This window comes from Gadus morhua, chromosome 16 (assembly GCF_902167405.1).
Source record: "Gadus morhua chromosome 16, gadMor3.0, whole genome shotgun sequence".
In the NCBI taxonomy this organism is placed as follows: domain Eukaryota; kingdom Metazoa; phylum Chordata; class Actinopteri; order Gadiformes; family Gadidae; genus Gadus; species Gadus morhua.
In genome coordinates, this window is record NC_044063.1 from 12,425,722 (window position 1) to 12,448,370 (window position 22,649).

The 22,649-nt window shown below is 41.2% G+C and overlaps 1 protein-coding gene across 1 annotated transcript; it reads left to right on the plus strand.

Annotated features, from left to right (window-relative positions):
- The first annotated feature begins 288 nt into the window (after nt 1-288).
- On the plus strand, nt 289-20,520 carry LOC115561171 (extracellular calcium-sensing receptor-like). Its single transcript, XM_030380998.1, has 15 exons — nt 289-455; nt 537-831; nt 1,000-1,086; nt 1,244-1,513; nt 1,662-1,868; nt 2,007-2,285; nt 2,420-2,647; nt 2,744-2,867; nt 2,962-3,155; nt 17,721-17,807; nt 18,317-18,529; nt 18,659-18,931; nt 19,062-19,289; nt 19,388-19,511; nt 19,607-20,520. The coding sequence occupies exons 1-15, from the start codon at nt 289-291 to the stop codon at nt 20,518-20,520; spliced, it is 3,690 nt and encodes a 1,229-aa protein (XP_030236858.1).
- The last annotated feature ends 2,129 nt before the right edge of the window (nt 20,521-22,649 follow it).

Here is a 22,649-nt window from a genome sequence, read left to right on the forward strand (position 1 = left end):
AAGTAAGCAGTAGAATTGTTGTATGCTCAGAATTGTTATCCATTCTTTAATGTAATTATGGTAATGAAGTCCAGTTCCCTCCCCAAAATGTCTGCATAGCCTTGATAGATACAGCAAAAAAAAAGTAAATTGGCAAAGGGGATGGCATTAAACTGTATATAAAGATGTATTTGAGAAATCATTTAGTTAAGAAAGGTGGGGTCAGATTGGAGGGCAGTCATGAGAGCTCATAAAGAATCACACTTGATAATTTGTGTATGTTTATTTTTAGTCTCTTTCTCCTCTCATATGTCCTCAACAGGTCCATCCTCTTGTACATCAAAGAGACAATTTAATCTGAATGGAATGCAAAAGTCTGGTGATGTTATTCTGGGAGGGATCTTTAGTTGTAACTTTTACACTGCATCTTCTGATCTGTATTTTACTTCAGAGCCAAACGATCCCATTTGCTTTGGGTGAGTATGTCTAATATTGTGTTGATCAAGGCATTTTAATAATATAACAATGTTGTAATGCATAATAAATTTGTTTATTAGATTTAGTCATGTAGGTTTCAGACAAGCCCAGACCATGGTATTTGCTGTTGACGAAATTAACAGAAACTCCAAACTTCTTCCTAATATATCATTGGGATACAATCTATATGATAGCTGTGGAAACCTATGGAACGCATTGAGTGCAGCTCTGTCTATGACCAGTGGCAGCGGAGAGCCATTTCAACTAAATGAGACCTGTTACGGTTATCCTCCTGTGCTAGGAATTGTGGGAGATTCTTCCTCAACACGTACTATTGCTATTTCTAGCATAGTAAGCTTGTATAGGGTACCAATGGTAAGTTGTAACCTAATTTATGAACAGACAAGGATTCTGGTTGATGGTTGCCATTACGTTTAAAATGATTAATCGAAGATAATTAAGTCAAATGCCAAAGCCAAATCAATTCTAATGTAATTTAGACAGATAAATGATAACAATTGTTTCTATCTTTACATGGGACAGGTGAGTTATTATTCCACATGTTCCTGTCTGAGTGACAGGAGGCAGTTCCCATCTTTCTTTAGAACTATTCCAAGTGATGCATTTCAGGTAGAGTGCATTCCTTACCGATTTTTGTATCCATGAAGCATCATAAATAATCTGCATGCAACTCAAAGCTTTGAAATGGGAATTAGATATTGAAACATGTCAAAATTATTGAGAATACATGCTCTACAAGCTATACATATTTTTTGTATTCAACCAGGTGCGAGCTATGCTCCAAATTCTGAGGCGGTTTAAGTGGACTTGGTTAGGCCTGTTAGTCAGTGATGATGACTACGGACTCAACGTTGCCCGATCCTTCCAGTCAGACCTGGCCCTCTCTGGGGGAGGCTGTCTGGCTTATCTAGAGGCTCTGCCTAAGAGTAATGATGTAGATGATCTGCAAAGAATTGTTGGCATAATGAAGAAATCCACATCCCGTGTGGTTATTGCTTTTGCACATGCAAGCAACATGCTTAAACTCATGGAAGAGGTTAGTGATTGGTGTTATTGAGAGGGGTGTAGTGAGATTTATTTTTTGCACATTCTGTAAGCAAATCATTCAAATATGACTGAAATTTTTACAGTAGTTGCATTACAGATGTTTAAACCTGATATACTTAATGCATTAAAATCCACAGGTGGTAAGGCAGAATGTTACGGGCCTACAATGGATGGCCAGTGAAGCCTGGACTACAGCCGTTGTTCTTCAGACCCCCAGCTACATGCCTTTTCTTGCAGGCACTCTGGGCATTGCCATCCGCCGGGGAGAGATACCAGGCCTCAGGGACTTCCTACTGAGAATACGCCCTGACATGGACACACTCAGCAACCAGGACAACAATTTAGTGCGGGTTTCACCTTACACACCGATTAAGAATCACAAACAAATATCTTGCATGAATACTTTTAAATATATATGTGACCTATGCATGATACTTATGTTTGATTATGAATCCCCTTATCATGAATTCCCCTTCATTTAGGTGAAGCAGTTTTGGGAGCACGTATTTCACTGCAAGTTTATGACCACTGATATGGAGTTTGATGGGAAGATCCAGGGAAAACGTTGTACAGGGAATGAGATTTTAAAGAATATAGAGACGGAATTCCTGGATCTGTCTAACCTCAGGCCAGAGTACAATGTGTACAAGGCAGTATATGCCCTGGCACATGCCCTACATGACCTTCTACAGTGTGTTCCAGGGAGTGGGCCTTTCAAAGAGCAAAGCTGTGCCCGTTTACAGGGACTAGAGCCATGGCAGGTCTGCTTTCAACTAAATTCCATAATGAAATAAAAATGACATCATGTTACCCTTATTTAATATATTGTCGTTGTGACAACTCAATAGCACAACGTAGATTTTCTCACTCTTTACTCGTGTTTCCCACAAAACAGCTGTTAAATTACTTGCAAAGGGTCAATTTCACAACAGATTTTGGTGATCAAGTCTCATTTGATGAAAGTGGGGATGTTTTACCAATCTACGATGTGATGAACTGGATGTGGCTCTCAGATGGAACCACAGAGGTCAGAAATGTGGGAGAGGTCAACGAATTGGCTTCAAGACTCGATAATCTTATCCTTCAGGAAAAGCAAATCTTTTGGAATTTTGAATCTAAAAAGGTCTGCTTTCAATCATCCTTAAGTCCCTGACATGTTTGATATATCATTGAATGAAAAGTTAAATATTTTCATCATATCAACTTGTTCCCCCATTAGCCTCCCAAGTCAGTCTGTAGTGAGAGCTGTCCCGCAGGCACACGCCTGGCCAGAAAGAACGGGGAACCTGTCTGCTGCTTCGACTGCATTCCTTGTTCGGAAGGACAATTTAGCAATAAGACAGGTTTGTTTGCACAAATACATTTCTACACTGCACATTTATTGTACGTATATTGTGGGAGGCAAGTAATACAACTATTTTAATTATTTCCGGTTAGATTCAACACAATGTACCAGCTGTCCAGAGGAGTTTTGGTCCAACCCCCAACGTGATCACTGCAAACCCAAAATCATCGAGTTTCTTTCCTATATGGAACCCCTGGGCATCTCCTTGACCACTGCTTCATTATCTGGCACACTTTTATGCACAATTGTTTTTGGAATCTTCACTCATCATCGGACAACGCCAGTGGTCAGGGCCAACAACTCAGAGCTTAGCTTCCTCATTCTGCTGTCACTCAAATTATGCTTCTTGTGCTCCTTGCTTTTCATTGGTCACCCAAGGCTATGGACTTGTCAGTTGAGGCAAGCAGCCTTTGGGATCAGCTTTGTGCTCTGTGTCTCGTGTATCCTTGTGAAGACCATGGTTGTTCTGGCGGTATTCAAGGCCTCCAAACCAGGTGGTGGTGGTACTCTGAAGTGGTTTGGGGTAATGCAACAGAGAGGGACTGTTGTATTTCTTACTTTAATACAAGCAGTAATATGTACAACCTGGCTAATGTCGTCCTCACCAACACCTCATAAAAACACACAGTACTACAAAGACAAGATAATAGTCGAGTGTGTAGTGGGATCGACAGTTGGATTTGGAGTTTTACTAGGATATATTGGATTACTAGCTATTCTAAGTTTCTTACTTGCTTTCTTGGCCCGGAATCTACCAGATAACTTCAATGAGGCAAAGTTTATCACATTCAGCATGTTGGTCTTCTGTGCTGTTTGGATAGCCTTCATCCCAGCTTATATCAACTCTCCTGGAAAATATGCAGATGCTGTAGAGGTTTTTGCCATTCTAGCTTCCAGTTTTGGGCTATTACTGGCCCTATTTGGACCGAAGTGTTACATAATAATCCTGAAGCCTGAGAAAAACACAAGAAAAGCTTTAATGGGGCGAGGAACACCAATATCATAAAAACATGGTTATCTGGCAACCCTTTTAAAAGATTACTACATTACCTTCTTTCTATTATAACTTCATTTTAAATTGCAGTTTAAAATCATTTGAGATCTCAAATTATAGCCACTTATTTCATTGATCTGTATTATTAGTTTGACTAATCAACATGTATGTTCAAAAACAATAAATCTTGTTTTCAACATTGTGATGAGACCATATATGTGTATATGTGATTACATATTGTTATTCTAGGGTTTGGGTATTATTATTCCGGATTGGTGATGTCTATATCTCTACTTTGGACTGGTCAACAGTTTTCAAATTTGGGGTATATTTACATATTTGTGTCTCCAAAAGGTTTGGTGCCAAAATTTGTTGGAGATTGGTAAAAAAAATCTAAACTTCATGTACATGCCGCATTTTACATTTTGCGAAAATGTTGTCTAATCCTTCAGAACTAAAGCATGAAATTACTCACAGTTTTAATATCCAGGATCTATGGACTTGTCTGATGATCTGGGAAATGGTACAGATTTAGCAAGAGAGGGGCCATGATCCTGACCAGGTGTATACAAAGTGTGTGCCGATAGCTCAAAGACTGAGGTCACAGCGCCAATGTGAATAATTTGATAAAATGCTCAACTAAGTGCTAATGCTCCTTTTCCATCATCGCAAGTCTGTGTAAGAGGGATGCAGGAACTTGAAACTTTCCAGGAACATAGAGGACCCCTCCCTTAACATGTGTACATAGTTGGTGTGCCTCTCTCTATCTCTGTGTGTGCCTGTCTCTCTGTATGTATGTGTGTGTGTGCACACGTGTGAGTAAATACCATTTATAAGATTTTGCTGACGCTTTTATTGAAAGCAACGTACAACCATTCATTCACACATTCACACACCGACGGTGGAGTCAGCCACGCAGGGCGAGAGCCAGCTCGTTGGGAGCAGTCAGGGTGAGGTGTCTTGCTCAGGGACACTTTTGCCACTCAGCTAGTAGGAGCCGGGGATCAAGCTAGCAACCTTCAGGTTACCAGTCATCCCACTACCTCCTGAGCTACTGCCACCCTCCACCCCTGCCGGACTCTGAATACCTTGTGTGACTACCTGTTTTTCTTTATGTATCTTTAGAAACTGGCAAGAGCCCTGGGGCCGTATTCACAAAGGATTTTAGGGCTAAAAGTAGGTCCTAACTGGCGAATTTAGGAGTAACTCCTAAAAATAATGGGCGTGTCACTCTTAAATTTAGGCCTCCTAACTTTTTTCACTAAAAGCAACTCACAAAGTATTTTAGGCCTAAAAGTAGCACCTAAGTCTAGGAGAGCTTAAAAGTCCTCAAGAGGTCTCCTAACTCAGTAAGACCTATTCACAAAGAATCGTAAATGCCTGCGAGACGAAATGTTAGGGTATTAAACTTGTTGTGGAGTTAATCGCAATGCAATAACATCCCCGACTAACAGGAATAATCCGATTAGTCCCGAAATAAAATGTTTGGCCACACTACGTTATTTAGCAACAGGGCAACAACTTTGCAATGCCGACGATTTAAAAATATCTCAACCATCAGTCAGCCGTGCCATAAACTTTCCTTTGGACATTCAACAATTACACAGGATCAAAGCCAACTTCATGGCAATTGCAGGTATGCCCGGTGTGGTCGGTGCTATTGACGGGACGCACATAAAAATAATTGCGCCATCAAAAGACGAGGACGTGTTCGTCAATAGGAAGAAAGTGCATTCCATCAACACGCAGGTTGTTTTTGATGCAAATTTTAACATAGCCTACTGGATGTTGTTGCAAAGTGGCCTGGATCTTCAGCAGGGCTCCAGACTAACTTTTTCCTTGGGTGCACTGGTGCGCCTAAATTTTTTATTTGGGTGCACCAGCACGTATTTATGGTGCACCCAAGTTTTGAGTTGTTGAGGGGGGGGCGTTGGACCGTGCCTGCCTTGCGCTGAGTTGTTGACGGGGGGCAACCGGGCAGCTGCACCGGTTGCACCGTCGATATTTACGCCATTGATTAATAATATTTTGACCATTAAATAAATGCCTTAAATAAATGCCGAATCTGTATCTCTCATAAAGAATATCGTCAGACAATGCCAAGGGATCGGTTCTGTCCCGAAAAACCCTCTGTCTCCGGAGAGACGCCTGTACGATAAGTGCGCAGAGGTCCATGGGAACACCCACAAATGGTGACGCCATTATCGGAGGAGGGGCTAGGAAGCTGCGCACGCCGATATAAGTAGCCGATCTCCGGGTAGACTCGCTGAAAAGCTGCTCCCGACCAGGTTTGGTTGCGAGCGTAAATCACCATGGTGATATAGCGACGCTTAAAGAGATCGACGTTCATGGTACAGCTAACCCAGGCTTTCAGCTCAACATACCTCGCTAACCCTCTAATCGAGCTTCGTAGTACAGGCCCGGGGCCCCTGGATTGGGCTTTGCGGGTTTGTTTACCGGCGTTGCTATTATTACCGGTCTTGCATGTTCCAACGGTTTATTAGGTATCTAATAAATCGCTGTCTAATCAAAACTTCATTCACTGCCTCTTCCGTGGTCATTACAATATTATGAATAGACTGGTATAATAATAATAATTATACCAGATACATTTTCAGTCGCACCGGTGCGCCCAAATAAAATATTTGGTCGCACTACCCCGAATTCTAGGCGCATGTGCGCCCAAATTAGGCGCACTCTGGAGCCCTGTTCAGCTACCCATGATTCGCGCATTTTAATGGAGAGCGGTCTGAGGCAGCTTTTTGAGATGTAGCCTACCAGTTGGGTGTCACTTGCTGGGAGACAGTGACTATCCATGCAAGACGTGGCTCTAGACACCCTACCTCAATCCACAACTGGGAGCACAGTTAAAGTATAACATGTAAGTGATTACGCATATTACGCTTAGTCCTACGTGTAAAACACATCGTATTGGCTCTTTGACGCCTTTTATTTGTTGAATCCATATTTATTATTGTTTACTGATTTCTTCCATATATGCTAGAGCACACAAACATACACGAAATGTTGTGGAGAGAGGAACTGGGCAGATGAAACGTCGGTTCATGTCCTCCACGGCGAAATGCGCCTCACCCCAGAGAGGGCAAGCACAGTCATTACTGTATGTGCCATTCTACACAACCTCTGCAAGCGGAGGAACATTCCACAGCCAGACGATGATGATGATGATGATGATGATGATGATGATGATGATGATGATGATGATGATGATGGCGATCAACATGACAATGAATTTGGCCGTGTGGAACCGAGTGGACTGGCATTTAGGGATCACTTTGAAAACACATTTTAGATAAACACCTTGGCACAAATCAGTCAACACAAATTTTACGTGTTTTTATTGTTTGCTTTCTCTCTCTCTTGAACGTGCAGGCTACAACGTCATTATCGTGGTCTGCACAAAATTGTCATCATGCATGTATTCTGCTAACTGCACTATAACTACTTAATAGGAATTCATTTCTAGCCTAGGCTATTTCCTTGTTTTTCGGTGATTCAGTGGGCTCGTCTGAACAACCAATCACCGAACTGACTGCTTCTAAACTCGTGCACGAGAATTGACGTAATCCATAGCAACGGCGCGTCACTCTTAGTTCACTCTTTGTGATTTATCCTTAGTAAGAGTAGGTCTCAGCGGCTTTGTGAATAACTTTTAAGAAAAAACTCCTACGTAAAATGTTTTAGCGCGAGTTAGGAGCACTCCTAGCGGTAAGATAAAATGCTTCGTGAATACGGCCCCTGAGATCCAAGCCCCCCGTTTCTTCACTACCGTGCATATCAATGTAACACTGAAAAAAAATTAACAGGAATGAGCAGTGGCAGCTGATCGTAATGGAGTCCTAATTAAAATATGACATCTGAAGCACACAAACTTAACTTTTGCTGTTGCCGATGTGTATACAAGCTACAACATTCAGTCCAGACGCCAGCGTCTAAACAAAGTTCTGGATCCGAGATAATGGCAAATGGGATTCATTTGTTTAGTCCCTTGTTATTTGTACACATATATACACATATATATAAATCAAAAAATATATATATACTGTCCGTCTGACAGACGGACAGACATAGATATAAATATATAGATAAACATACATATATTTATATGTATACAAAAAAAGTATGTGAAAGTTTTTTATTTTGTACTGTTCATATGGAAACAGGGCTCCTGCTTCTGGCTTATTGCTGAGTTAACCTACCTAAAAAGAAGCATATTGCTCTGATTGCATTAGATAAGTGTACATATTATATGCAAGAATATATGCAATATTCTACATTGTTAAGGCAAGGCAATGCAAGGCAACTTTATTTATATAGCACTTTTCATACACAAGGCAGACTCAAAGTGCTTCACATATAAACATTGTCATACAATAAAATAAAATAATAGATAAGTAAAAGAAAACATATGCAAGAAATGAGTAAAATAGAAAGTGCAATGTATTTAAGAGAAAATTAAATTGAAAGTTAAAAAGGCTTTTTAGTAAGTAAAAAGTTAAAAAGGCATTTTAGTAAAATAAAGGTAAAATAGAGGCAAAGTTAAAAAGCTTTTTAGAAATTGCAATGTATTTAAGATTTTAGCAGAAGGCTATAGCAAACATAAAAGTCTTCAGTCTTGTTTTAAAGGTGCTCAGAGTTGGGGCAAGTCTTAAATCCTCTGGGAGTTTATTCCAGCTATTTGTTGCATAGTAACTAAATCCTGCATTCCCATGTTTTGTGTTTACTCTGGGGATAATTGACAGATTGGTCTCAGAGGATCTTAGTGGTCTAGAAGGCTGATGTAGTGGAAGCATATCAGTTAAATATTTTGGGCCTAAACCATGTAGGGATTTATAGGTTAGCAACATGATTTTAAAATCAATTCTCTGACCTACAGGAAGCCAATGTAACGATTTCAGAATTGGTGTAATGTGATCAAATTTTTTGGTCTTTGTTAGAACTCTAGCAGCAGCATTCTGAACAAGCTGAAGCTTCCTCAGAGTTTGTTTTGGGAGACCTGTGAGGAGACCATTGCAGTAATCAACCTTACTAGTGATAAAGGCATGTACAAGTTTTTGTAAGTCTTCGGTGGACATGAGCCCTCTAAGTCTTGCTACATTTTTAAGGTGATAATATGCCGATTTTGTAACTGATTTGATGTGACTGTCAAAATGTAAATCTGAATCCATGATAACCCCTAGATTTCTGGCTTTGATTGAGGTTTTCAGGGACAGAGAGTGAAGGTGTTGGCTTACTTTAAGCCTTTCCATTTTAGAACCAAATACAATTATCTCTGTTTTGTCCTCATTTAGTTGAAGGAAATTTCGGCACATCCATTCCTTCACTTGCTCAATGCACTGGCACAGCAGATCTATGGGCCGATAGTCATTTGGTGATAGCGATACATAGATTTGCGTGTCATCAGCATAGCAATGATGGTCAATATTGTTATTTTGCATGATTTGCCCTAGTGGGAGCATGTAGATGTTGAATAAAGAGGGTCCTAAGATCGAACCTTGTGGGACTCCACATGTCACGTTGGTTGATTCTGATACAAAGTCGCCAATGGAAACAAAGTAGTTCCTATTTTGTAGGTAGGACCTGAACCAATTTAAGACAGTGCCTGAAAGCCCCACCCAGTTTTCTAACCTTTCCAGAAGTAATGTATGGTCTACAGTGTCGAATGCAGCACTGAGGTCAAGTAGCATTAGTATTGAGGTTTTGCCAGAGTCTGTGTTAAGACGGATGTCGTTTACAACTTTAATAAGGGCGGTCTCAGTGCTGTGCAGGGGTCGAAATCCTGATTGGAAGGTGTCATAGCAACCAGTTGATGCCAGGAAGTGATTTAGTTGCTGGAGGACAACTTTCTCAATGATTTTACTTATGAAGGGTAGATTTGATATTGGTCTGTAGTTGTTAATAATGGAGGCATCTAGGCTCCGCTTTAAAAGGGGTTTAATAACTGCAGTTTTCAAAGCTTTTGGGAACTTGCCTGACTGGAGAGAGTTGTTAACTATCTGCAATATGTCTACTGCTAGGCAGTCGAAAACATTCTTAAAGAGGTTGGTAGGTATAGTATCAAGGCAACAGGTGGATGGCTTTAGTTGTGTCACAGTTTCCACAAGATTTTGAGAGTCTATAACATCAAAGCATGCCATCCTTGCCACGTAATTTTTGCCTGAACAGGGTGGTAGTCCAACATTTTTGTTTGACGTGGAGATATTGATGGCGCGTCTGATACCTTCAATTTTTTCAATATAAAAAGCTGCAAACTCATTGCATTTCTGCGTGGAATGGAGATCAGGTGGAATTTCTGTTTGGGGGGTTGGTCAGTCTGTCAACAGTTGCAAATAGGGTTTTTGCATTATAAGTGTTGGTTTTAATGATTTTGGAGAAAAATGTTTCTCTAGCATTTTTTAAGTCTAAATTGTAGGCACGGAGGCTCTCTTTATAGATATCATGGTGAATATGAAGTTTTGTTTTACGCCAGATGCGTTCAACCTTCCTGCATTCTTTTTTCTGTGCTGTTACAGAAGCAGCTTTTCTCCAGGGTGCCTTTTGCTTTCCAGAAATCGTTTTAACCTTATAAGGTGCAATGACATCTATGACTTTCAAAATTTTCAAATTAAAGTTTTCTACAAGATCATCAGCAGAACATGGGTTTAGAGGTGGTAGCAAGGAGATGGCCTTTTTAAAAAGTACATTAGAATCTTCATTGATATACCATTTTTTGACAGTGTTTGATTTTGTCTGTATGTCGGGAATAAAAGATATGTTAAAGAAAACACAAAAGTGGTCAGACAAGGAAGGATCAGTCACAGAGAGATCAGAAACATTGAGGCCCTTTGTGATAACCAGGTCTAGAGTGTGCCCCTTACAATGAGTAGCCTCTTTCACATGTTGAGACAGTTCAAATGTGTCCAAAATGATAAAAAGTTTTTTTGCACACTTGTCATTCAAATCATCAGTATGAAAATTGAAGTCACCAGTTATAACTAGACAGTCAAATTCTGTGGAGATGCTAGACAATAATTCTGTGAAGTCATCGAAAAAATTTGCAGAATATGTGGGTGGCCTGTAAATAATTAATAGGAGAACTCTGGGGGAGCATTTCAATACAGCACTAAGGTATTCGAACGATGGAAAATTACCAAATAGCATCTGTTTCCCCTGAAATACATTTTTAAATATAGCAACAACCCCTCCACCTCTTTTTCCAGATCTACATGCATCAAAAAAGTTATAGTCGGGAGGAGCTGTCTCTATCAGAACGGTTGCACTGTTATTTTGTTCCAGCCATGTTTCAGTTAAGAACATAAAATCCAGTTTAGAAGTGTTAATAAGATCATTAACTAAAAATGATTTGTTATTAAGAGACCTCACATTAAGTAGAGCCATCCTGATGGTGCTGTTGATAGGCTTTAAGGTTGTTTTTGGTTTGGAGGCAATAGATATGAGATTTGTGAGGTTAGCAGTGTGTCTAAGTTTCCCTTTGTTTACTCTCTTAGTGGTTACAGCATGAATGCGAAAGTTGCCCTGCTTTGACGTAGGCAACCTTGGGTTCAGCAGATTATGAGAAACTTCCTTTATACTGTGTCTACGGCTGAACCCTTTTTTGTCTCAGTAATACTCAGGACTACTATCAGTACGGTTGTGGGGGTGGGGCGCCATCCTCCTGGGTGTTAGCATCCTGCGGCCATGACGTGGCGATGCTATCATTGACACAGATGCAAGTTTGATGCCAGCATATTCCAGTTTCTTAAATTCGGCTGGAAAATCGCAAAGGGAGTCATTGGAGCTGGAGTTGTTGTTGTGGCTATGGGAGAGATGAGGCTGGAGGTCATCGTCGATGGGGGAATGCAGAGGAGGGGGGTGGCCGTTCCTCGCCAAGCCAGCATCAGCGATGGGCCCAGTGTTGATGGCGTCGGGCGGGCTGTTGTCTCTCTTCAAGGTCTGTGGGCTGTCTGCTATCTGTGTGTCAGATAGTGGCAGAGTAGTTGTGTGGGGGAGGCTGTAGTCTCGCTTCTTCTCAACCTGTGCTCTGATTGTGGCCTGTGCGTCAGACCATGGCAAGATTGTGGCCTGTGCGTAAAGCGAGAAGAGAAGATTGTCCCTCAACAGTTTTGAGCCTAACCTGTTTGGGTGTAGGCCATCTGCTCTGAAAAGATATTTGCGCCCCCAGAATAAGTTGAAATTGTCAATAAAGTCCCTTCCTCTTTCATTGCAGACTCTGGAAAGCCATGTATTCAGTGCAAGTAGACGACTGAATCTGTTTATTCCCCTGTCAACTGTTGGTATAGGTCCACTGATGGAAGACTTGATGTGTGTTTTGTCCAGTGTATCCAATAGATCAGTGTAATCCCTCTTCAGAAGTTCTGACTGTTCTCTTTGAACATCATTAAATCCTGCATGCACAATAATCTGTGAGATTTTGGGGTTCTCCAATATGACTTTGGCTAGTTTATGGTTGATATCACTAACCATTCCATATGGGAAGATGCATGTTTTGATCTTCTTACCGGTTATATCCTTGATAGTTGAGTCTCCTATAATCAGAGTGTCTGGTTCATCTGCTTTCTCTGAGATGGGCCCTTGTTGGACGGTGGCAGACACATGCGCAGCCCGCCTCCGTGGCGACTGGTTGTTCCGTCTCTGTCCGCACTGTCCGTCCGGACGCATCTCGGGGCTCAGGGGTGCATCGGTGGCAGGCGCGTTCGTGGACTCTTGAAGTGGCAGGAACCGGTTCTTCAGTGGCAGGGTTGATTTGAGTGACGGGCTAATCCGGCTGATACATGTAACTTTAGCTTTGGGTAGCTTAGCATTTGGTGTTGAGTGAACTTGTTGATTCACTTTGGTATGTTGCTTTGGCTTAGCGCCGACTCTGAGCCAGTGAGACGCAGCTGGAACTGTCTCTCTCTTGCCCAGCTTCGGGAAGGATACAGTGTAGCTTTGATCATCTTGCTGTATCTGAGTGAGCTCAGCAAACTCACCCATCGGCACTGTATCCTGTGATAGTCCTTTGCATTTTTCTACTGCTGCTAGTCTCGTTTCAATTAAAGCCAATGTCTGTTTCAGTTTGGCGCAGTCTGTGCATTTCCCAGTCTCCTTGCCTGAGATATCCGAATACAGAGGCATGTTGGCGATAGGAAAGTCCAAGGCTTTTTCTGCGTTCTGATCCGGGAGTAAAAAGTGCCAAAATGTATTGTTGAGGAAGACGGAAACAAACTATATACTGTTAGGTAAATAAAATGAGATAAAGTAGAATTAAGTTGTTTTTTCCAATGCCTAGCGGAGCTTCGGGAAACATGACCTCTCTCTCTGCTCTGCTCTCTCTGCTGATCATTCTTAAATTGTTTAACTATTAAATGTGTAAGGTGTTATAAAAGTGTTGCAGGAAACAAGAAAGAAGATCTGGTTTAAGGCCAGGTCCGGGCCAAGTTTTTACTGTCTTGTCTACGGAAAGGCCTTTTTGTTAAAGGGCCACATGTTCTTTAGAGGTAGAAATATGTGAAATAATTAAGATTTTTTTGTTAATTTATGATTTGCTGTTTGCTTAAAAATAACATAAAATAAATAACAACAAATAAATAAAATCCAACTCAGTACCGTATTGAGTTGTATAGCATCTTATCTTGCATCGTGTTGAATCACATTGAGTTTATTCAAATCGTGTCGAATCACATTGGGAGCTATTCGACACTACCAATGTTTCTTTAATGAATCGAATCATTGGCAATGCATCGAGATGCGCATACATGTCCCCCGTTGGCCCCAGTGATGGGTGCACATTCCTACTGCCTACCCTTTGGCGTGGAATAAAGGGCTTGCGGTTCAAGTCCTTCAACAGAATCCTGAAATCTTCCAACGTTTTGAATGCCATGACAATCCAGGCTGTAGATGTTGAAAATGTTTGGACACTACTTTACACATGTTATAGTTCAATGTCTAAATTCAATACATGTGTCTGATACAATTCACTCGTAAATTAACCAAATGCACTTTTTGATTAAGCTTGGTCTGGCAATATCTCATGTAACCCATGAGGCCTCTATGACCCAGAAGGAACACAGAAAGCACCTCCAGTCCCCTCCGCCAGCAATGGCAGCAGCCCAGGTTTCCGGTCTCAGAGATGGAGGGGGAGGGGGTCAAACTGGGGTGTTGTGGGACAATGGTGGTTTGAGTTTTAATTTCTTTATTTTAGGTTTTGCAATACCGTTAAGTGTACCGTTTGTTTTTGGTAATTATGGTAACATGTTATTGAGTGTGTGTGGATTGGTTTAAAAAGTGTCAGCTGGCCTGAGACGGACTAATTAACCTCTGGGGATGGCTGAGGCTGCACAGCTGTGGTGCTTTGGGCAATCAAGGCACACAGGATAAACCAGCCATTAACACACACACTCAGGAAAATAGATCTGGGCCCAGTTTCCTGAAAGCATCGTTAGCCTAAGTGGATCGTGAAGTGCGTCGTTCGAGCATCGTACAGTTTTCACACCGTTTTCCGAAAGCATTGTTGGTAACGAACGTCGTGAAAACGCTCATAGCAAACAAGGTCTCCAGGGTTACTCGTAGGATGCTAAGAGCATCGTTAGCCTACTATAGCCTCAGTGGCGTCACCAGCAGACATTCCGGGTATTGGATGGGTTTTATTAAAACTCTCTCTCTCTCGCGCTGAATATATTACTCATAGACTGCTGTTAGATTTAAACAGCAAAGATAGAGACATGTTAGAAGTCAACAACAACATCATTTATTGCAGCAATTAAAATTCCAAAAATACATGCACAGCCGAAATGTACCGATCAAACGCCACGTCACAAGGCATATAATAAAATCAAATGATTCCATTGCCCTTGTGTGGGAGGTTGTTTCGAGCTTCACTTGCTGTCTCCCTCTGATTTTAATTCAACCATCGTGGTTAAAATGTCCTCATATTGATCAATGACAGAAGACAGGATACTGTAGACATGAATCATGCTGAGACCAGCGGGTGTCGGATAATTTCTGCAGGCGTTTTTTGTTGCGATTGTTTGTATTAAGCGCTGAAGGCGCTTCGGTGAGGCTGTGATGAAGTTCACTATTTATTGGACTGTGTCTAGACAGTAACAAACATCCCTGACCATAGTTAATCGAGTTTGTAGTCTACACTCAGCCGTGAACTCATTATTGCATGCAGGTGTCTTCATTCATAGAAAAATGTAAACATTCTGGAGTACGCAATACTACAAATTATTCTAAAGAGGTCTAGACTCCGTGCGCAGTCCCGCCTTCTCCAGTGAACCAAGAAAGCCAGTGCCGTGACGACCGGGGGTTGACCCCCTCGGTTCTACACAGTAAACTTGAGATAAGAAGGTGAAATTGCCGGGCGTGCCAAGCTGCGACCGAACCGGCTTGGCGGCGTAAAAAGACCTATAGCCTACATCCTCCTGCCCAACAATATGGGCAGGATCTAGACCAAGCTCTCCTAATCGGGTCAGCAATAGCCGTGTGTCAATGCCTAGCCTCTGCGTTTGAATGATAATGAATGAATGGAGCGTTGCATTTTTAGTCTACAAATATTCTAGACTAGAGAGTGCGCGCCAATCAATGAAACCTTATGCGGAATCAGATAAAGTCGGCTCTCTTTGCTGCGCAAAGCATGCTTCAGAAGTCAACACCTAGTTGTCACACAAGCTTATTTTGATTTTTGTAATATCGAAGGGGGGAAAATGCCGTGAAAAAATGTACGCATTAGGATCGATATATATGTGTCGGCCTAGGCCTAAACAATTGTGTTTTAATATCTTTAGCATTGCAGTCTATTTTTTTTGAAGGCTACTCTGCTGTTGGCCTTGATGGGGAGATATTTTAACGCTTTTCAACACCATTTTCCTGCGTCTCCCTCAGTACGGGGCCCATTTCAGCACCGTGTCAGCAGACAGTTACAATCCTACGAACGTCGTGAGTGCAGTGAAAGCGCGTTCCTGTTGCCGGGAAACGCTCCAAAGAAATTCACGATTCGCACGAGCGAAGATCCATCGTTATCGGGAAACGAGGCCCTGGCATGTCAGTATTCAACAGCTCTCGTGCTACAAACCTTTCAACTCTGTAATACAATTACAAATAGGGCATTTAGCAGACGCTTTTATCCAAAGCGACCTACATCGTTTTAAAACACACATTGACACAGAGTAATCCTCGTCAGGAGCAGTTAGGGTTAAGTGTCTTGCTCAGGGACACATCAACAATCTGCTAGGAGGAGCTGGGGATTGAACTAACAACCTTTCGGTTACAAGACAACTGCTCTACCTCCTGAGCTAATCCCATTTTCTACATATCTTTGTATATGAGAAGCCAAGTAAAGCCAGACGCCTCAGTGGCGTGTGCATGGTCAACTGGTACAATATCCAAAAAGGACAATAACAGAACTCCTCATCCTTTTTCTACACAGGCCTATTTGATAAAAATGAGGTGGCTCCTACATCAGTTTTTACAAGTTTATATAGACTCCAAAAGATATTGACTCTATTACAGTCTAAGTCATTTACTGATTCAGTAATCCCTGGAATCCACTCCCTAACCAAACAAAATAAAATAACTATAACAATGTAAGATTCACTTCCTCTGTCACTTAAATGTTTCATTTAACATTAATATAACTCTCTCAGTTCATCACAAAATACTCAAAAGAAGACACTCCCAAACTAAATATCTCATGATTTTTTTACTGTTATAAGTTTCTGAGTGGCTCTAGATTTATGGCTTTTTCGGAATGTAAAATTGCATCATCAATAAAACATTATGCATGTGCACAAAAAAGATAACACACGACAAGATATCTAAAACAGCCTCTGTAAAGTTAAAGCCATTTCATCAACGAAGCAGTAGAATTTTCGGAAGTTTAGAATTGTTATTTTAATTCTTTCTTATTACTTTAATGTTACTATGGTAATGTACTCTAGTTCCCTCCCCCAAAAGTCTGTCTAGTCTAGATACATACAGCAATAAAAAAAAGAGTAAATTAGCAAAGGGGATGGCATTATACCGCATATAAAATTGTGTTTGAGAAATAATTTAGTTCAGAAAGCGGGGTCAGACTAGAAGGCAGTCATGAGAGCCCATAAGGAATCAAACTTGATAATTTGTGTTTGTTTGTTTTTGGTCTCTTTCTCCTCTCATATGTCTTCAAAAGGTCCCTTCTCTTGTATATCAAAGAGACAATTTAATCTGAATGGAATGCACAAGTTTGGGGATGTCATTCTGGGAGGGATCTTTACTTTCAACTTTTTCACTGAATCTTCTGAACTTTATTTTACTTCAAAGCCAAACCATCCCATTTGCTTTGGGTGAGTGTCTATGAATGTGTTGACGAAGCCATTTTAACTATATAACAATGTTGTTTGTGAATAATTTCCTTTTTTTTTTTTAGCTTTCATCCTCTAGGTTTCAGACAGGCCCAGACCATGGCCTTTGCTGTTGAGGAAATTAACAGAAACTCCATGCTGCTTCCCAATATATCGTTGGGATACAATCTATATGATAGCTGTGGAAACCTATGGAACTCATTGAGTGCAGCTCTGTCTATGACCAGTGGCAGCGGAGAGCATTTTCAATTAAATGATAGCTGTTATGGATATCCTCCTGTGCTAGGAATTGTGGGAGATTCTTCCTCAACACGTACTATTGCTATTTCTAACTTAGTAAGCTTGTACCGGGTTCCAATGGTAAGTTGTGACCTCATTTTTAAACAGACAAGGTTTTTGGTTGATGATTGCCATTACGTTTAAAATTACTTATCAAGAAGAATAAAGTCAAAGGCCAATTCAAAAGAAATTCAGGCAGATAAATCGTAACAATTGTTTCTCCCTTTACATTGGACAGGTGAGTTATTATTCCACTTGTTCCTGTCTGAGTGACAGGAGGCAGTACCCATCCTTCTTTAGAACTATTCCAAGTGATGCATTTCAGGTAGAGCACATTCCTTACCCCAGGGAATATGTAGGGAAATGTTCCGCAAGCTATTTTTATTTTATTTTAAATTTCTAAATTGTATTTTTCATTCAACCAGGTGCGAGCTATGCTCCAAATTGTCAGACGGTTTAAATGGACTTGGTTAGGCCTGTTAATCAGTGATGACGACTATGGACTCAACGTCGCCCGATCCTTCCAGTCAGACCTGGCCGAGTCTGGGAGAGGCTGTCTTGCTTATTTAGAGGCTCTGCCTAAGAGAAACGATTTAGATCAGCTGCAAAGGATTGTTGGCATAATGAAGAAATCCACATCCCGTGTGGTTATTGTATTTGCATATGAAAACCACATGCTTAATCTACTGGAAGAGGTTAGATATTTTCAAAAAACAATGAAAATTGTAGGTGTCTTTTAAGTAAATGCAATTTAAAGTGAAAAGCAAAACTATGTTGCAGCAGATGAATCACTTTGTTTACTTTTTAAAAAAATATATACATTCCAATCCACAGGTGGTGAAGCAGAATGTAACGGGCCTACAATGGATGGCCAGTGAAGCCTGGGCTACAGCCATTAATCTACAGACCCCCAGCTACATGCCTTTTCTTGCAGGCACTCTGGGCATTGCCATCCGCCGGGGAGAGATACCAGGCCTCAGGGAATTCCTTCTGAGAATACGCCCTGACAATGACACACTCAGCACCCAGGACAACAATTTAGTACGGGTTTCATTTTACATATATTCAGAATCAAATATCTTGTAGGAATACTTTTAAATGTATATGTGACCAATAAATGATACTTATGTTTGTTTATGATCCCCCTTATCATAAATTCCCCTTCATTAGGTGAAGCAGTTTTGGGAGCACATATTTAAGTGCAAGTTTGTATCTCCTGGAATGGAGTTTGAAGGGCAGACTCAGGAAAGACTGTGTACAGGGAATGAGATACTAAGGAATGTAGACACTGAATACCTCGAACTGTCCAACCTCAGGCCAGAGTACAATGTGTACAAGGCAGTATATGCCCTGGCACATGCCCTACATGACCTTCTGCAGTGTGTTCCAGGGAGTGGGCCTTTCAAAGGTCAAAGCTGTGCCCGTTTACAGGGACTAGAGTCATGGCAGGTCTGTTTTCATTCAATTCAATAATGAAAATGAATTGACATTTTCCCAAGATTTTAAATAATGTTCATTTGAGAACTCAATAGTAAAACTTACTTTTTTTCACTATTTACTCCTCATTCCTACCATACAGCTTATATATTACATGCAAAAGGTCAATTTCACAACAGATTTTGGTGATCAAGTGTCATTTGATGAAAGTGGGGATGTTTTACCAATCTACGATGTGATGAACTGGATGTGGCTCTCAGATGGAAGCACAGAGGTTAAAATTGTGGGTGAGGTCAAAGAATTGGCTTCAGAAATAGATGATCTTATCCTTAAGGATGACCAAATCTTTTGGAATTTTGAATCTAAAAAGGTCTGCTGACAATCTATCTATTATCCTTGACAAGTTGAATTTGTCATAGTATGAAAGGTGGAATATTTTTAAATGCATTCAACTTGTTCCTCCCTTAGCCTCCCAAGTCAGTGTGTAGTGAGAGCTGTCCCCCTGGCACTCGCATGGCCATAAAGAAAGGTGAACCTGTCTGCTGCTTCGACTGCATTCCTTGTTCAGAAGGAAAAATAAGCAATGAGACAGGTTTGTTTGCAATAAATGTATTTCTTTAATGCAAATCAATTGCACATATATTGTCAAACGCAAAGACTAAAACTACTTTTGTTATTTTATGTTAGATTCAACACAATGTACCAGCTGTCCAGAGGAGTTTTGGTCCAACCCCCAACGTGATCACTGCAAACCCAAAATCATCGAGTTTCTTTCGTATATGGAACCCCTGGGCATCTCCTTGACAACTGCTTCATTATGTGGTGCACTTTTATGTTTAATTGTTTTGGGAATCTTCATCAATCATCGGACCACGCCAGTAGTTAGGGCCAACAACTCAGAGCTCAGTTTCCTCATTCTGCTGTCACTCAAATTATGCTTCATGTGCTCCTTGCTTTTCATTGGTCACCCAAGGCTGTCGACTTGTCAGTTGCGGCAAGCAGCCTTTGGGATCAGCTTTGTGCTGTGTATTTCGTGTATCCTTGTGAAGACCATGGTTGTTCTGGCGGTATTCAAGGCCTCCAAACCAGGTGGTGGTGGTAGTCTGAAGTGGTTTGGGGTAATGCAACAGAGAGGGACTGTTGTAGTTCTTACTTTAATACAAGCAGCAATATGTACAACCTGGATTATGTCGTCCTCACCAACACCTCATAAAAACACACAGTACTACAAAGACAAGATAATAGTCGAGTGTTTAGTGGGATCGACAGTTGGATTTGGAGTTTTACTAGGATATATTGGATTACTGGCTATTCTAAGTTTCTTAATTGCTTTCTTGGCCCGGAATCTACCAGATAACTTCAATGAGGCCAAGTTTATCACCTTCAGCATGTTGGTCTTCTGTGCTGTTTGGGTAGCATTCATCCCAGCTTATATAAACTCTCCTGCAAAATATGCAGATGCTGTAGAGGTGTTTGCCATTCTAGCTTCCGGTTTTGGGCTGTTACTGGCCCTATTTGGACCAAAGTGTTACATAATAATCCTGAAACCTGAGAAAAACACAAAAAAAGCTTTAATGGGGCGAGGAAAACCAATATCATAAAAACATGGTATCTGGCAATCCTTTAAAAAGAAAATAATTAGTTGATGAGTAGAATTACTACACTACCTACCTTCTATTTAAAGTTCATTTTCAATTGTAGTTTGAAATCATTACAGATCTCAAATTGCAACCACAGTTATTTCGTTGATCTGTATTAGTTTGACTTATCAACATGTATGTTAAAGAGAATAAATCTTGTGATGAGACCTCTTCTTTTTTCTACCAGCTTAAAGGGCAACTTCACCCATTTCACATAAGCTTTGTATTTTTAGAACCCCCCGCATATTTTTGAATGGTCTAGCATCATTCCCTTATTTTCTGGAGACTGGAGAGATCCGTATCGACCTCCAACACTTCCTGTTTTCAATGACGCAATATGACGATTTTTGCGTACAAGAAAATAGGAAGTGTAAGAGGGGATGATTCTCGTAAGACTACAACCACTAGTGGGCACTAGTGGGTCCCATCCCCTAGAGGGGGGTGGGACCCACTGACGCTACAGACCTATTAGAGCAGTGCCAGTGGGTGGGACTTCACCAGCAGAAACTAACATCCACAGCGTCTGAAGCTAAGATAACAGAGGCTGTTGATAAAACTGAAGTACATTAGCGGAGGGTACTGGATCTGACATAGAAGATGGCTCCATGCAAAAGTTCACCATTTCGAAAGAAATACAAACGAGGACTACCGTATTTTCCGCATTATAAGGCACACCGGATTATAAGGCGCACCTTTAATGAATGGCCTATTTTAGAACTGTTTTCATTTATAGGGCGCACCTTATTATAAGGCGCATAGAATAGAAGATACTACAGTCAAACGTTTGACTGGGGTTGCGTTATGCATCGTCTAGACCGAGCTGTGCTAAAGGGAATGTCAACAAACAGTCAGATAAAGTCAAACTTTATTAAGCGTTCTGACAACTCCGGTCACTCCCATGGTAACGATGTTCAAACGTTAATGTGCATATTAACAATATCTCATCAATATCTGATCAATATCAATATCTCTTAACAATAAGCTCACTTTTCAGTTCATTCCCCGTCTACGAATCCCTCGAATTCTTGTGTGTCCGAATTGAACAGTTGGGCGAGTACGGCATCCAACATGCCCGGATCCCTCTCGTCATTATCCGAGTCAGTGTCGCTGCTGTTGCCTGGCAGTTCAGTGATTATTCCTTCCTTCGTGAAAGCTTGGACCACAGTTGAGACTGTTATATCAGCCCAGGCATCCACGATCCATTCGCAGATAGTGGCATAAGTCGCCTGGCGCTGTCTTGGTGACTTGGTAACGTGATGTTCGCCTTCTTGGCCCCGTCCACACGAAGCCGATTTTTTGGGCGAAACCGCATAATGCTACGGCCACACCAAACGCGTGTAACGTGCCTAACTTGACGCTTGATCATTGTGTGTCACAAAAATGGTTCAACGCGCCAACGCGCCTGTGGCTGCGCTGGATTTAGGAGTCCGAGGTAGGAAACCCAAACGCCGCCATGTTTGGGTGCATGATAGAGTTTAGATCGGGTTAGATTAAATAATCTCGGATATAAATAACAATAATCGGGTTAAATAACTTCACATGGTGTGTCTTGTGTGTTTCCAGCATTCGTAGTGTTGATCAGCAGATAGTCCGCCAAGACGTTGAGGTTGCTTAGCAACCGGAGACGCTGTCCATGCAAGTGAATGGAGCGTTCCCTCTTCGTCATAACTATCAAACCAAACATCCTTCACATTCAACGAGCGAACATGATGAAAGTATAATGCACATTTCTCGCTAAAAATGTTTACATAAACGCATTTAATGGCGTAACTATGTTACTATTTCCACCCAGAATAAAGAAAGATGTCGGCCGTATGCTTCTGTGCAAGCGTCACTACTCTCTGCCAGTGACGTCGGGTCAAGCTCCACGCTGATTTGTTCCATTAGTAGATGGAACAAGGAGGTGTCCGATAGGCGGAGATGATCAGCGGGAGTGGCCGCCAGCGAAGCTGTGCATGGTGGGAGTTGTTGTCTTCAATCTACAAGCGCCAAAAAGTCACTTTCTGCCTTTTCTCGGTCAAGACGGCACCAAATTAGAATTTTATTTTATTATTCGACTACATATAGGACCCAATTTCAATACATATTCA

Coding starts and splice junctions, on each gene's coding strand:
- LOC115561171 (XM_030380998.1), top strand. CDS start 289: ATGTCCTCAACAGGTCCATCCTCTTGTACATCAAAGAGACAATTTAAT. Junction 1,514..1,661: donor TGCTTAAACTCATGGAAGAG/GTTAGTGATTGG, acceptor TAAAATCCACAG/GTGGTAAGGCAGAATGTTAC. Junction 2,868..2,961: donor ACAATTTAGCAATAAGACAG/GTTTGTTTGCAC, acceptor ATTTCCGGTTAG/ATTCAACACAATGTACCAGC.